Genomic DNA, 13,427 nt, shown 5'->3' with positions numbered 1-13,427 from the left:
AATTCCTTTCAGTATCAAATATTTTTGTGATTCAGAAGTGTATAGCTAATAGAGAATACCCACATCTGTCCGACATGGTAACGTTTCTGTTCCAACTGGATGACCTGCCCCTTAAACACAACTTCTTCCCAAACCATTTTTCATTTTGCAATTAAATGAATCTCTGCCACAGGTCCAAATTCCGTTTCTGCCCTGGCAGTATTTTACTTACATGAAAGTTCATAAAAAGCAAACAATACGTTATTTATACCACCTTATGAACAAACAATTGGAGTGAATAAGCACATAAACTTGCCCATTATTGTTTGTTTCTATTACAGGACGCCATAACTGAAGAACTGAACAATAAAATCAAGACTGTCCTGGCACGGGTCGTGTCTGAATTAACAAGCATCTTATACCCCGCAGTAACTGAGTATGAAGAGAGCATTAGAGATACTGTATATACAATCTCTGAAGAGTCAACACTGTCTTCAGACAGCTCTAGTAGCTGTAGCACATGTAACGAAGAGCTCTTTGGTGCGTTTGCAAGTATTCCAACCTCCAGTACCAGAAAAACCATCTTTACAAATATAAGTATGAAAACCACCAGTTCACCAGGAAGGACACCATCTCCATTGCAGTCTCAAAAATCATCTTTCATGTCCCTGTCAAACAGCATGCCAACGTCTCTAGAAAGTGAATTTTGGAAAGAAAATGTTCACAAGGGGAAAACAGCAACACCACCTCACTCTCGTCCTGAAAGTACTTCGAGATTGCGCCGGAAAGTACTGCGCATGGGAGCTGTGTCTGAGTTTCCCACAAAGACTTTCAACACAGAGAAGTTTCCTGTTGGTCAAACTTATTTTAAACGTGAATCATCCATGAAAGATGCAGAGCCAAGAAAAGGTCTGCTTGGTGAGGATAGTTTTTCAGACTTAAATCGAGATCTTCCTGAAGGAGGCATTTTACAAAAAATGTTTGACAAGCAAAGAGCAGCAGACACAAACGACAATGACAATCTGAGAATGCTGCAGGTGGCAGAGAATGTGGTCAAGGAAGTTTTTAGGAGAGTAAAAGATCTAGGTGATTCCATCAGCCTTTTAAAGAAGGCTCCCGTTGAGCTTAGTGAAAGATTGTTCTGCAGTAGTTTTAAGAGAACTGAGTTTCCTGAGACTTTCGATAAAGATTTCCAGAAAGAAATTGGATTAGTTGCTAGAGAGATTGTAGCAACTGTTTTCGATAACTTTCACAAGTGTTTGGTATGCAGCCTCACTACAGCATCAGATGAAGAACCTGTCATAAGGAGGAAAGACCAGGCCCCTTCCAGAAGAACTAGCAGAGTTTCCAAATCAGAAAGAAATAAGCTCTTGCATGCTGAATCATCTGCTTATGACCCAACATTTTCTTTGTTTACTGTTGATAAAATAGCCAAAGAGGCTGTCGAAAGTGTTGTGTTCACACTAGAGTCATTTGTAGCCTTTCAGTTTAAACAGGACTTTAAATGTAAATTCTCTGAAATAGTGAAATTCCCGGTTGAAAACATTCCTAGCGCACAACAGACACCATTCTTAAGGCCTCTCTCATCTCAGATAGCACATGAAATAGAAGCCTCATCTAAAACATTTGAACGTGAAATGCCAGGAGTTACAAGTAAAAGAATGTTAGACCAATCGCAGAGTTCGTCGGATGTATCAAGTGTAAGCAGTATGATTACAAAGGAAAGCATAGAGAATGCTATTGGCCAAGTGCAAAGTTTCCATTCAGAACTGAACATTTACGCCACAATGGCTGTTAATAATGTCCTGGACATCTTCAAGCGGAAGCTAGAAAAAGAAATCAGCCAAAGACAAACTGTCCCATTTTATGACGACTCCGAAGAAAACACAATGGCAGGTGAGATCATCGGTGCTGTATTAGATCAATGCGCTCAGCGTCAAACTGAAGTTACTTTGGAGCAGAAATTTGGGACTCTTGAAATGGAAAAATCTGGACGAGCTTTTAGAAATAGTAAAACTCTCAGTCAAGGTATTGCAGCATCTGAAGGAATAAAACTGCCTGCTAGAAAATTAAAAGAAATTAAAAGAAAAGAAATTGATCTAAGGGGAAACTTTCCACCTATCAATGTTCCTGGAATGGTGATTTATTCTGAGGAAGAAACTGAAGTGGAAGAGGATATTCCATCTCATCTCTGTCCAACAATCCATAAGTGCTCAGAACAGGATGCTTATACAACAGAGGTGACCAAAAAGTCTACTTACTACATATCAGCTCCCACAAGAGCTTCTAGACCATCGCTGGGAACAATAACTAAACAAAGGGCAATTAGCTCCCGGATGACCCTACCCCCTATTGGTAAGCAGTTTTCAAGAAAACCCTTCTCTCCCCTGGTCACAATAAAATGTCCCAGAGATGAAGCAAAGCATAGGCAGGTATATGAAGGACATTGTGAGTTCATGCCAGCACATGAAACCAAGTGTCAGCCATCACAATCACTGGATGATGCGTTACCTGCAAAAGGAGTTGAAGAAATAATAAGCAGAGTGGTGACTACAGTCTTAAACTCAGTTTGCAGCACAAGCCTGGAATACACAAAAAGTTTATCGAAAACGGAAGTGAATGAGATTACGGAAACACTTAAACAGTCGGTAGAAAAAATAATGTCCACGAATAAAATCAGTCTTGTTGGAGCTGCAGATGAAGATCAAGATTTAAGTCCAGAGCATGGAGATACTGTCACTCACGTGGTTGACAACATTTACAGTAATGTCTTGCAAGAATCTGGATCTCAGACAGCCCTTGATCAGGATGTGACAAGTTCCAGAACAATTTTTCCTGAGCAAACAGATAGTATAGTACTTCATGAAATCTCCAGTGCCCATCTATTAGATTATTTTACTGAAAACCTCAGTGCTACAGAGCTTGACAGTACTGCTGGCAAAGATCTTTTACCAGTCTCCATTCAGATAAATATTGATTCCGGAAGTTCTGGAGAGTCAATGAGAGTTGAAAATGAAAATAATAATGCAGTAGAAACCGTGCTGCAAGTGGAAGAACTACCAATTGAAATAGTCCCTTATATTGGAGACAAACCATTAGAGGTAGATCCAAACCTTATTGCAGACCATTTAGCCGTTATTTCCATAAAAACAGACGCTATTGAGAAACTGAATGAAATACGCCAAAGTCACTCTAGAATGCAACTGCTAGATCTAAGAAGATCATCCATATCTAAGCACAGTTTGCTAAGTTCAGGTACTGATAGTGATATAGAGAGGAAGAGAGAAAGACGCTCCTCCGTGAATGCTTTAGGACGACTAGACGTCAAACCAAAGGAAGTAAGTCAAAAGAAGGAGTCATTTTCATATGCAGATTAAGAAATTATTTATCATACTGTCATGATAATCCTGATCCAGGAAAATATTTAAGTACGAGACCCATGGAAGTCAATGAGACTACTTGTGATTTTAAGCATCTCATGGGATTAGCACCTAGGGCCTTAATTCAGCAAAGCACTTGAGTAAAGGCATAATATTAGGCATATGCATCTGTTCTGTTGAAGTCAGTGGGGCTAGGAGAGGCTTAAAATAAAGCATATGCTTTAACAGATTTACAGAATCAAAGCTAAATCATCTGGTTGTGCGCATTGTACTTGGACTTGCTAGCTTATGCAGCCTTCATATTTTATTCTCATCTCTTTTCATTCAGAGGTTTAAATACAATAAAGTAGAAACAGTACACTAAGAGAATAATGCTGATTTCTACCCAGGAGTTTCTTCGCCATGTTGGTAGCAAGTCTAGTCCGGATGGTAACAGAGAAGTAGCATGCCTAACAATGTTCCCTCTAAGCTTTCCCATCCATGTGCAGAATACATTTTGTCATGTGCCTCAAGGCATGTGCAAATGTGCACCACCAGTAGAAACACATACTTCTGGCGCTGCTAATCAGCTGAGTGGCATTTGAATCTCTCCTGGGTGCCTGCACAAGTGCTCACCTTACAGGGATCACTGGTGTCTAGTGATTAGTGCAGGGAACTTAGAGTCAAGACTCCTAGATTAATATTCCCAAAACAGCTCCTGACTTCTTGTGTGAGCGTGAACAAATCACTCAGAGCCAGATTCTGATGGCCTTATTCAGGCTGAGTGGTACCACGTAACTTGGTGGCAGCATCTGGCACTAAGCCCCTCTCTGGCCTACAGATTCTTCATTTGTCTCGTAGATACTAGGCATGAAATCCTGTCCCCACTGAAATCAATGGCAGAACTGCCACTGGCATCAGTGAAGACAAGATTTCACCCTACCAGTGTCTGCTGTTTCCTCTCTTATAGTTACCTTTCCTGTAGTCATTGCCTCAGCCAGCAGCAGGGACCGAGGATGTTAAGAAGCGGGTAATTGACTCATCGTGTAGCCGATACAATTTGTACTGACTACACGATGAGTCGATTACGGGCCCCGCTGCGGCTCCGAGTTTAAAGGGGCCGGGTGGCAGCCTGGTTCCTACTACATTTAAACTGCAGCAGGGGTAGGTCCCAGACCACTCTTACTACATTTGAAATGCAGAGCTGCGGTGGTCCGGGACCTGGCGTGAGCCGGGATTGAGCTGTCCCGGCTTATACTGGGTCCTGGACCACTACGCCTCTGCCTCCCTTTCTCCCCACCTCCCCTGCACTGCAGAGACAGTGCTGGGGGGAACTGGCTTTTAAGTCGGCTCCCCCCAGTACCGGCTCTTACTTCTCCCCCTTGCTGCTTCTGTTACAGAGGCAGTAAGGGGGAAGCAAGTTGTCAAATAGTGACTCGACTGCCTGATATGTCTAGGCTTATTGGTAGTCAACTACTCGATTAGTCGCTTACATCCCTTGAGGGGACAGCCTTTATTTAAATATAAAGTCCTGATTTCAAATCCAAAGTCCTGATTTTTCCTGTGTACCCAAGGAAAAACAATGTATCCAGAAGCAAGGCTGAAACTCACTCAAATGTCTTGTTATCTAATTAGTGACCAGTAGACAAATTGGAAGAAAAAGGACTCTGAAATACAGTTCCCTTCAAACGCTCTCTCTTCAACAACAGGTTGTTTGCAGAAATTCATTTCAGAACCTGAAGAAACCTGACGTCTCCAGGGTGGAACTTCTAAAGGATGTCAAGAGCAAGGATGACCTGATCCTACGACTCGTCACCTATGATATTGAACATGATCAGGAAGAGGATATTGAAAAAGTCGTAAACGTTGACTCTGCGTTTGTTTTTGAGAGCGAGTCAGATACAGGAATGGAAGAGGAAGTCACATCTTTTCACAAGAGTAACCCCATAGCTAGTACACAGGATAATTTAACCACTTCCCAAGGCCCTGAGAAAGTGAATCAATACAAGGTGAGTGGAGTAAATGAAATCTTTACTATTTCACCTGATTACACTGGGTCAAGTCTGGTTCCCACAAAAATCAAGACTAAAACTCCCAGGCTGCATCTAGACTGGCATCTGCTTTTGCGGCAAAACTTGCCAGCTGTCTACACTGGCTGCTTGAATTTGCGCAAGAACAGTGACAATCTCATGTAAGATTGTCAGTGTTCTTGCGGAAATACTATGCTGCTCCCATTCGGGCAAAAGCCCTCTTGCGCACTTTTGTCTGTCATCTTGTCCCACATGGAATCTCACTACCCTGTCTTATAGCATGTATTCCTAACTTGAGTATTTGTCCCTGGGATTATTTTTGATCTAGCTGTTGCCTAAATTATTTTCTAGCTTTTCATTAGAATTCGCCATGGGTTCACCTCCCATTATTGCACTGAGTCTCCTGTACACAGCAGTACTATTCAGGTGATTTTACCCTGAATTAAAGAGAGGCAAGGGATCGAAGCAGGAGAGATGAGTGAGCCAGGAACTGGAATATTGTGAGAAATAAATATCAATATTTTTCAGATTACGGAAGAAACTAACTTGTCTGTCCCTAAATTGAAAGTGACTTTGGCCAGCTTCCCCTTGGACACAGACCTGCTGTCCGCTCTAAGAAAGGACAGCCTGCATTTAAGGTAACTATTTCAGGGCTAACAAGAGGGGGATCTGGGCTTAATGGTGGGGGTTTCAATAGGTCCCACTCCCAGGGCAGGGCTGTCCCTACATTTTATGGGGCTCTTTCTGAAGTGACACAGGGCTCCATGCAATTCTCTGCTCACCGGCCCTGACTGCTCTGCAGCACAACAGGGCCAAACTCCATGGCGCTGATTCCTGCGTTCCACAGCAAAGCCCATTTATTCTGTCACCAGGAAATAGCCTTTGCTTCCATCTTTTAATTAATAATAATAATGGAGATTGCCTATCTCCTAGAACTGGAAGGGACCTTGAAAAGTCATCAAGTTCAGTTCCCTGCCTTCACAGCAGGACCAAGCACCATCCCTGACAAATTTTTGCCCCAAATGGCCTCTGCAAGGATTGAACTCTCAACCCTGGGATTAGCAGGCCAATGCTCCAGCCACTGAGCTATCCCTCTACCTGCTAGCACACCTGATGAAGTGTGCAAGTGATTCATTCTGAGGACTGGGCTTTTTGCTATGTTCCCTAGACATCCCAGCCCCACATGGCTTAGGGCAGCCACGGCAGGGAGGCGCTGTGGGGGGTGCGCCTTGCACTCAGCTCTCACAGAACTTCCTCCGCTGCTGTGGACGTTACAGGGCAGGGAGGGGCTCAGTGTTTCTCAGGAGGGCAGGGGGCTAAAAGACACCAGCTGTCAGTCAGGGTAAGCTATTCATAGTTTCAGTATTGAACTCTATTTAGCATTGCGGCTCACGTGCTGCGGCCCTGCCGAACCACACGCAGAGTTGGTAGGGGGCATGTGCACTCTGACCATGTAGGGGCTGCTGACTGCAGGACCAGTCTCTAGTTACTTATACCAGATTCCTGTAAGTTTCCCCAATACCACAGTAGAGATCAGTGCCCGGGGCAGGCTCCCTGCCTTTCCCCTGGTCATGCCTCCTTTGCTAGCACCAAGGTGAATGGGAGCTGGCATAGGACCCCACGTAGCAGCCCCATGCTCTCGGGTCCCGGGATGTTCCTCCTGAGGCTAGACACATCAGGGATCCAGCTAGTGGCATGGCACAAAGTGACTGCACCCTGGTGTCGGAACCCCTGCCCAGCTGCTGGCACAAGCTCCCCATGCTCTCCCCACCTAGCACTTCCAAGCAGTAGAGAGCCCTAGATGGGTCTAGACGCAGCACTGAAAAGGGAGCTCTGGGATCTGCCCTCGGACACCTTGCGTGGCCTGAAATGCTGCTGTTAGCAAGGCCCTGTCTACAAGCGTAGCCTGGCGCTGCCCTCCCTTCTGGGTTTTAAAAGGGTCGGGGGTCGGCTTGTTCACCTCCCTCCTTCTGAGTTTGTTGCAGCTTTTCCGTGCTTCTTCCTTACCAGGCAGCTAATTAGCTGACAGCCAACCTTGCAGTCAGGGGTCCCTGAAGTCAGAACTAAGATGTGCCATTTCTGAAAGCACTCCAGTGATTTACGAGCATATGACTCATTGAAAGTCAACAAGTCATGGATCAAAATCCAGGTCATGGGTGGTTGGTGAAGGAAGGGCTGGGGGAGGCAAGCTTCCAGCCCCGCCCCTTCTACTGAGGCTCCGCCCCTACAGGAGTCAAGCTGCCCCCCCCCCCCCCCCCACCGCACAGGGAGGAAAGAGAGCTTTAGCCAGGATGGGCAGGGATGGTGCCCCTGGCCTCTGTTTCTCTGGAAATGGGTGACAGGGAGGGATCACGTGGGGATTTCCTGTTCTGTTCCCTCCCTCTGGGGCACCTGGTTGGTCTGACCCAGTCTGGCCGTTCTTATGTTCCAATGAGACCCCAGTCTCCCCAGCCCTGGAGTACAGGGCGGGTGGGCGCTGGGGGACAGCAACACTCGACCCCCAGCACACCTACAAGATGCCTTCTGGGGGCAGATTGTGGGTGGGGCCAGGCTGGCGGTTTGGGAGGGCAGTGCCTTCCCCGGCCTAGCGTACCCGCTGCCCATGGTCCTGGGGCTTTTCGATGGGACTTTGTTCCTTAGGCGCTTTTGAAAGCACCATCCAATTTAACGCAGTGCGTTTCGGCCCCACATCGCCGCTGAAACACAGGGGCAAAGGGAGGCCTCCCCCCACGCCCAACACCGAGCAGGCCACCGGCAGAGCTGAAAACGGAACACGGAAGCCCTGGCTCTTACTGCAGGTTGCCTGTGAGTGGCGTGCTCACTGGAGTCGGGAGGAAGGGTTGGGCCAAAAATCCATGTCACGTGCTGTGAATGCCTGCTGCGGCACTTCCAGCCACTGATGGAGCTGCTGGCACCACGTGCAGACGGACCCAGCAAGGGCCGCCCAACCCAAAGAAGATTTGGGGATTAAAAATGCTATAAAGGTACCCACCCTCATTGCTCTTCAGTGTTATTTTTAGAGTCAAAATAACTGTGGGTTTTTTTCTGTTTAGCGAGAGTGTTGCAGAAACATGCCCAGTGCCTGAAACTCAGGACAAAGGTGAATATTTGATTTTTTTTTTTAACTTTAAAAGTTTGAAGTTTCTTCTTTTCCTTAATATTAATAATGATAGTGTGTGTACAATAAAATGCTGTTGCATGCAACAACAACAACAAAAAAACACTCCTAGGCTGCGTCTAGATTGGCAAGTTTTTCCGCAAAAGCAGTCACTTTTGCTCAAAAACTTGCCAGCTGTCTACACTGGCCGCTTGATTTTGCGCAAAAGCACTGATGTTCTACTGTCTGCAATCAGTGCTTCTTGTGCAAATGCTTTGACGTTCCTGTTCAGGCAAAAGCCCTTTTCCAGAAATGTTTTTGCGCAAGAGGACCAGTGTAGACAGCTAAAAACTGTTTTGCGCAAAAAAGCCCCAATGGCGAAAATGGCGATCGGGGCTTTCTTGCGCAAAACTGTGTCTAGATTGGCACGGACGCTTTTCCACAAAATGTGCTTTTGTGGAAAAGCGTCCGTGCCAATCTAGATGCTCTTTTCCACAAATGCTTTTAACAGAAAAACTTTTCCGTTAAAAGCATTTGCGGAAAATCATGCCAGTCTAGACATAGCCCTATGGTATAAGAACAGTATTAAGGTTGCAAAGTAAAGCACTCAGAAGTTAGGACACGCCAGAAGTAAGGTTGCTTGTGCAACTTTAATACAGCCCTTTATACACAGACACGGTACAGTCTTCAGATACTGTGGAAAAAAGCCAGTCCATGATCATGTAACCCGCCTCATTCACCCCCAGAGCAGGTCAGTTCTCTGCACTGAATCAGGTTGTTCCTTAGTAATTTTAAATAGAGCTTTGTGTGTGGCCTTTTCTAGGGGTTGGGTTTTTTAAAAGAGCCAACTGGAAATGCAAGAAATCCCATCAACCCACCCGCGTCATCAGCAGGGTCGGAACTTTTATGTCCACTGGTCAGACCTTTGCCACTTGAGCTACAGAGCACCTGATAGCCGTAGCAGGTGGGTTTACTCTGGGTGGGCCGGCACCGGGGGAGGATGAGACACTGCCAGTGGACAATTGCGCTATTTCTAGGATTAAAATCCACTGAAGACCTGCAGAAATGGAGCAGAAACTGTAACTGAATGGCCCTTTATGGCGTTTATTCTCTGTTCCCCCATTGTATTCCATGGATTACTACTGTTCCTTATTTACAGTGCAGTACCTGGAAGCTACGACCCCTTTGCCCTAGGCACTGCCAGGTCATGCCCTGAAAGTAAGAGACCCCACTGATCATGTAAGCAAAGCTCCTCAAGATAAAGTTAGTCCCAATGTATTTACACACATCTGGACACAAAAAAAAAATGTAGAGGTAAGATGCTGAATGATAGGAGGGGGATGCCAGGTCTAAGACTTTCAAGTGGACACTAGAGATGATTGAACAAACCGGGTGTTCTTGTTGACAGACCAGCGAGTGAACATGCTCCAAGCTCACACTAAAGACACGTCAAGGACCACCAAGGTAAATCGCTTTGAAAGAGTTTTATGAGAGGGGCTCCCTGCGGGCAGCTTTTGGCAACGAGCAGAGAGCAGGAATAGCAGAGGCGGCTAGAAAGCACAGCAGAGAGGGCAGGCGGCAGGCGGGGGGGGGGGGGTACAGCTGGAGAAAAGAAGGGGGAAGCACAGAGAAAGGGATGTGGTATGGAGAATGGGGTGGGTGGAGACCCCACACAAAAGATGGATCCAGGGTTTAGTGAAAATATGGCTCTTTAAATCAGTGGTTCCCAAACTTTTCAGCATCATGCCCCCCCTTCTGATTTTTGAAAAACCCTCACGACACCCCCCCCCCCAAAAAAAAACACTTGTTGAGAAAAAACAGTTTGGGAACCCAGGCTTTAAATGTTATATAAGGAGCTAACATTCCACCTTGCGACTCCCCTCGTTAGTCCTAACATCAGTGACAGCCCCTCCCCCAGAGACCCCAGCGCTGCCTGTTGTACCCTCTGAACCTGCAGTAGCAGCGTCCGGCAGCCCCAGATGCCTGAGAATCGCCAGGCCCCCTTTGCCCTCCCCACCCCATCTCTGGGCCTGGACCCCCTTCCTGGGGGTCACGGAGTCATTTTTGTCGTCAGAAGTGGTACAGTGAAGTCTGAGACCCCCTGGAGTAATCGATCCAAAGGGGTCACAAGCAGAGGAGAGAGAAAATACTAGGGAAAGGGTTGTGGCCAACCAGCCGCTAACTCAGCAAGTTATAAGCTTGCAGCATCTTTTCACTAACCCTCGCCCAGCCTTGGCCACAGATGCACCCTCTCTGCTTTATTGGGGAGGCAAACCTGGGAGGATTCAAAGGAAAAAGGCCCCTTTTGCCATAATGCCTCTGGGGAGAGGCTCCTCAGGCTAGTAATGGCATCCGAAGCATAGTGGAGGGTTTTTTATGCCGACGGTGAGCTGCAAAGAACTTCCAAAAATACTGCGTTTGTGCCTGTCAAGGGGCACCTTGCCCATCCGCCAGTGAGGGCAGCAATGGGCTCTTGGGGGGGCACCCTAGAACTCCCTCGCAGGGTACAGTGGCCTAACAGCCACAGAATCTATGCAGCACAATCTGCGTCCAGAGCAGCACGGCCTGGTGGTCACAAAGCTAATATGCAACCCCCCCCCATGTTCAGAGTAGTACAGCCCAGCAGCCTCAGTCAGTATGCCATCCCCCTGTATTCAGGATAGTATGGCCCAGCGGCCCCAGAGTTTATACACAATCGGGGTAGTATGGCTCAATGGCCACAGAGTCACTATATAGTAGACAAAGCTCCCCCACATTGGGGTATCTGAGGAGGGGGTAAGAGAGGCCCAGCGCAGGGCTCTCTTAGCAGTGGCATGGCCCAGTGCTAGCTTAGCGGGGAATCCCACCACAAGACCCTGAGCTCTTGGGGAGCAATCCCCAGCCCTGGGCTAGTTCCTACTTGACCTGACCTGACCTGACTGCCACCATTTGGTCCAGCTGTGCATCCTCCCCTGGAGCTCCTGCAGCACCTCCTCACCCTGCAGCCATCAGCGGTGAGTGAGCAGCTCCAGAGGCCTTTAGAGCCAGCCTGCAGTTGGAGCATGCCCAGCACGGCTGGGAGGGTGGGGCTCTGAGCCAGCTGGGCCAGGTGAACTCTTTGGCCCCAGTGCAGGGTTGATACACCCCATCACATTGCCCTTTTTTGCTGCTTTCTTGTAGCTGCAGAACGCTTGGAGAGGTCATTTAAAAACAAATAACCAACCCCCCCTTTTTTAGCCGTTGAGAAATATTAGGCATGTCAAGCCTGGTCTCCTCTGATTTCACTAGAGAACTGATTGGCGTCTTCCATATCTACTGTGAGCTTCTACAGCTGATGGGATGGTGATGTGGAATCATCAACATAAACAACCTGTCTCCCAAGTGTTCATTGGTCATAGGAATCAATAGGTGTAAACAAGACCACCTGAGTCTGGCTAACATTCCCTTCCCCTCCTGGTTGCTAGATTTTCATGCCTGTGAGTTTTCTCATTAGGCAGCTGCCAGCAGGGTGGACAAGGCCTGAATTTCTCAAGTGAGAAAAGAGAAAACAGGAAAAAAAAAAAGGAGAAATTCTTTCAGGGCTTTTTCATAAAGAAGCAATAAATGGCAGTAGCCCTAGTTTTTCCACCCTCGGCAGGTCCCTGCTAGCCAGATTCAGACTTACAGTCAGTGAGCGCCTAGAATTCCACGGGGGCTACACGGCATCAGCCCTCGTGGAGATCGGCCTTGAAGTCATGTTTACCCAAAAAGAGACAAATGCCCAGACCAATGACACCGACGCTCAGAGGGATCCAAGCCATTGGCCGTTACTTACAGTCAAGTAACAAGCTTGTGTTATTTTCAGAGTCCTGGCCCCATGGGCCCTAATGGTAGAAAACATGAGCCAGTTGCTACTTTTCCCATCCTTGAGTGAAAACATCTTCATCCCCCTGAGCTGCTTTCACCCCTGGCTGGTTTTCATAACAATTCGCTCACTCCACGCTAAAGCAGCAAACGCCTGGTGAAACTGGAGCCAGTGCGACAGCAGTAACTCATGTCAGTAAACACCTTACCTAAGGACTGGTCCCTAGAGAGGAGGGCTGGTATTACACAGTCCCTGAACGTGTTTGAATTGAACCCGTTAAAGGAACTCAGCAGGGTGCTGTCCTTTACCTGGCCAGATGGCAGCCTCCCTTCTTCAAGATCCCTGAGCGCTCATCAGGTAACCTGAGTTAGAAGGCCAGCTCTTGTGTTGTCCAGTAGCTTAGCACTTGTCTCCATTATGTGGTGGATCAATCTGTCCACTGGCTGTCAATTTATCGCGTCTGCTTAGACATGATAAATTGATCTCTGAGCACTCTTCGGTCAACTCCAGGATGAGACGAGTAGCCAAAGTCAATGGGCGAGCAGCCCTCACCGAGCGTACCACACAGAAGATGCTGCAGTAAGTGTGTCAACTTCAGCTACACTATTTGCGTAGCTGAAGTCATGTAGATTAGATCGGCGGCAGGGGTTAGTGTAGACAAAGCATTGGAGGCTGCTTAGAAAACTGTGACACCCTAATCCACCATTATTACATCCAGTGCCTCCAGCTTCACGTCTGTCAGAACTGACATCACCAGAACCACAGCTGGGGTTACAGTCCCACCCCCCACCCTCCCAGTTCAGAGCTTCCTTGCTGTTCACTCAGTAGCTGTACAGCCCTGAACCACAGGAATGAGACACAATCCCACACTGACTCTTTACTCTTCTCACGGTGCAGTGTACCTTCCTCTCCGAAGATGCTGGAAATAAAGACTCCTCGTTACAAGAGAAAACAGGTATGTAGGTATTTATACGACCTCCCCTTCAGTCGCTGATGCAAGCCCCCCCTCCAACTACTAATGGATTTTTGCCCCCAGTGAGGCAGGGACATCTGAGCCCTATTTGGGAACCAAAGCACAGGGTGGATTAAACGACTAGCCCAAGGTCTCACAGGCAGTCTGGGTTGAACCAGGAATCAAA

General features: G+C 47.2%; 1 protein-coding gene across 1 annotated transcript in view; it reads left to right on the top strand.

The window, feature by feature from the left end:
- LOC102450226 (uncharacterized) overlaps positions 1–13,427 on the top strand; it is a 44,795-nt gene that overhangs the window by 30,919 nt on the left and 449 nt on the right. Inside the window, exons 16-21 of the mRNA XM_025178669.3 lie at positions 321–3,317; positions 5,048–5,347; positions 5,897–6,006; positions 8,422–8,468; positions 9,874–9,929; positions 13,186–13,243. Coding sequence (XP_025034454.3) covers positions 321–3,317; positions 5,048–5,347; positions 5,897–6,006; positions 8,422–8,468; positions 9,874–9,929; positions 13,186–13,243 — 3,568 coding nt within the window. The remainder of the gene's footprint in view (positions 1–320; positions 3,318–5,047; positions 5,348–5,896; positions 6,007–8,421; positions 8,469–9,873; positions 9,930–13,185; positions 13,244–13,427) is intronic.

This window comes from Pelodiscus sinensis, chromosome 13 (assembly GCF_052426305.1).
Source record: "Pelodiscus sinensis isolate ZL-2025 chromosome 13, ASM5242630v1, whole genome shotgun sequence".
Lineage (NCBI taxonomy): Eukaryota > Metazoa > Chordata > Testudines > Trionychidae > Pelodiscus > Pelodiscus sinensis.
The sequence above is the reverse complement of the archived record's forward strand: the minus strand, read 5'-3'. Positions and strand labels throughout refer to the sequence as shown.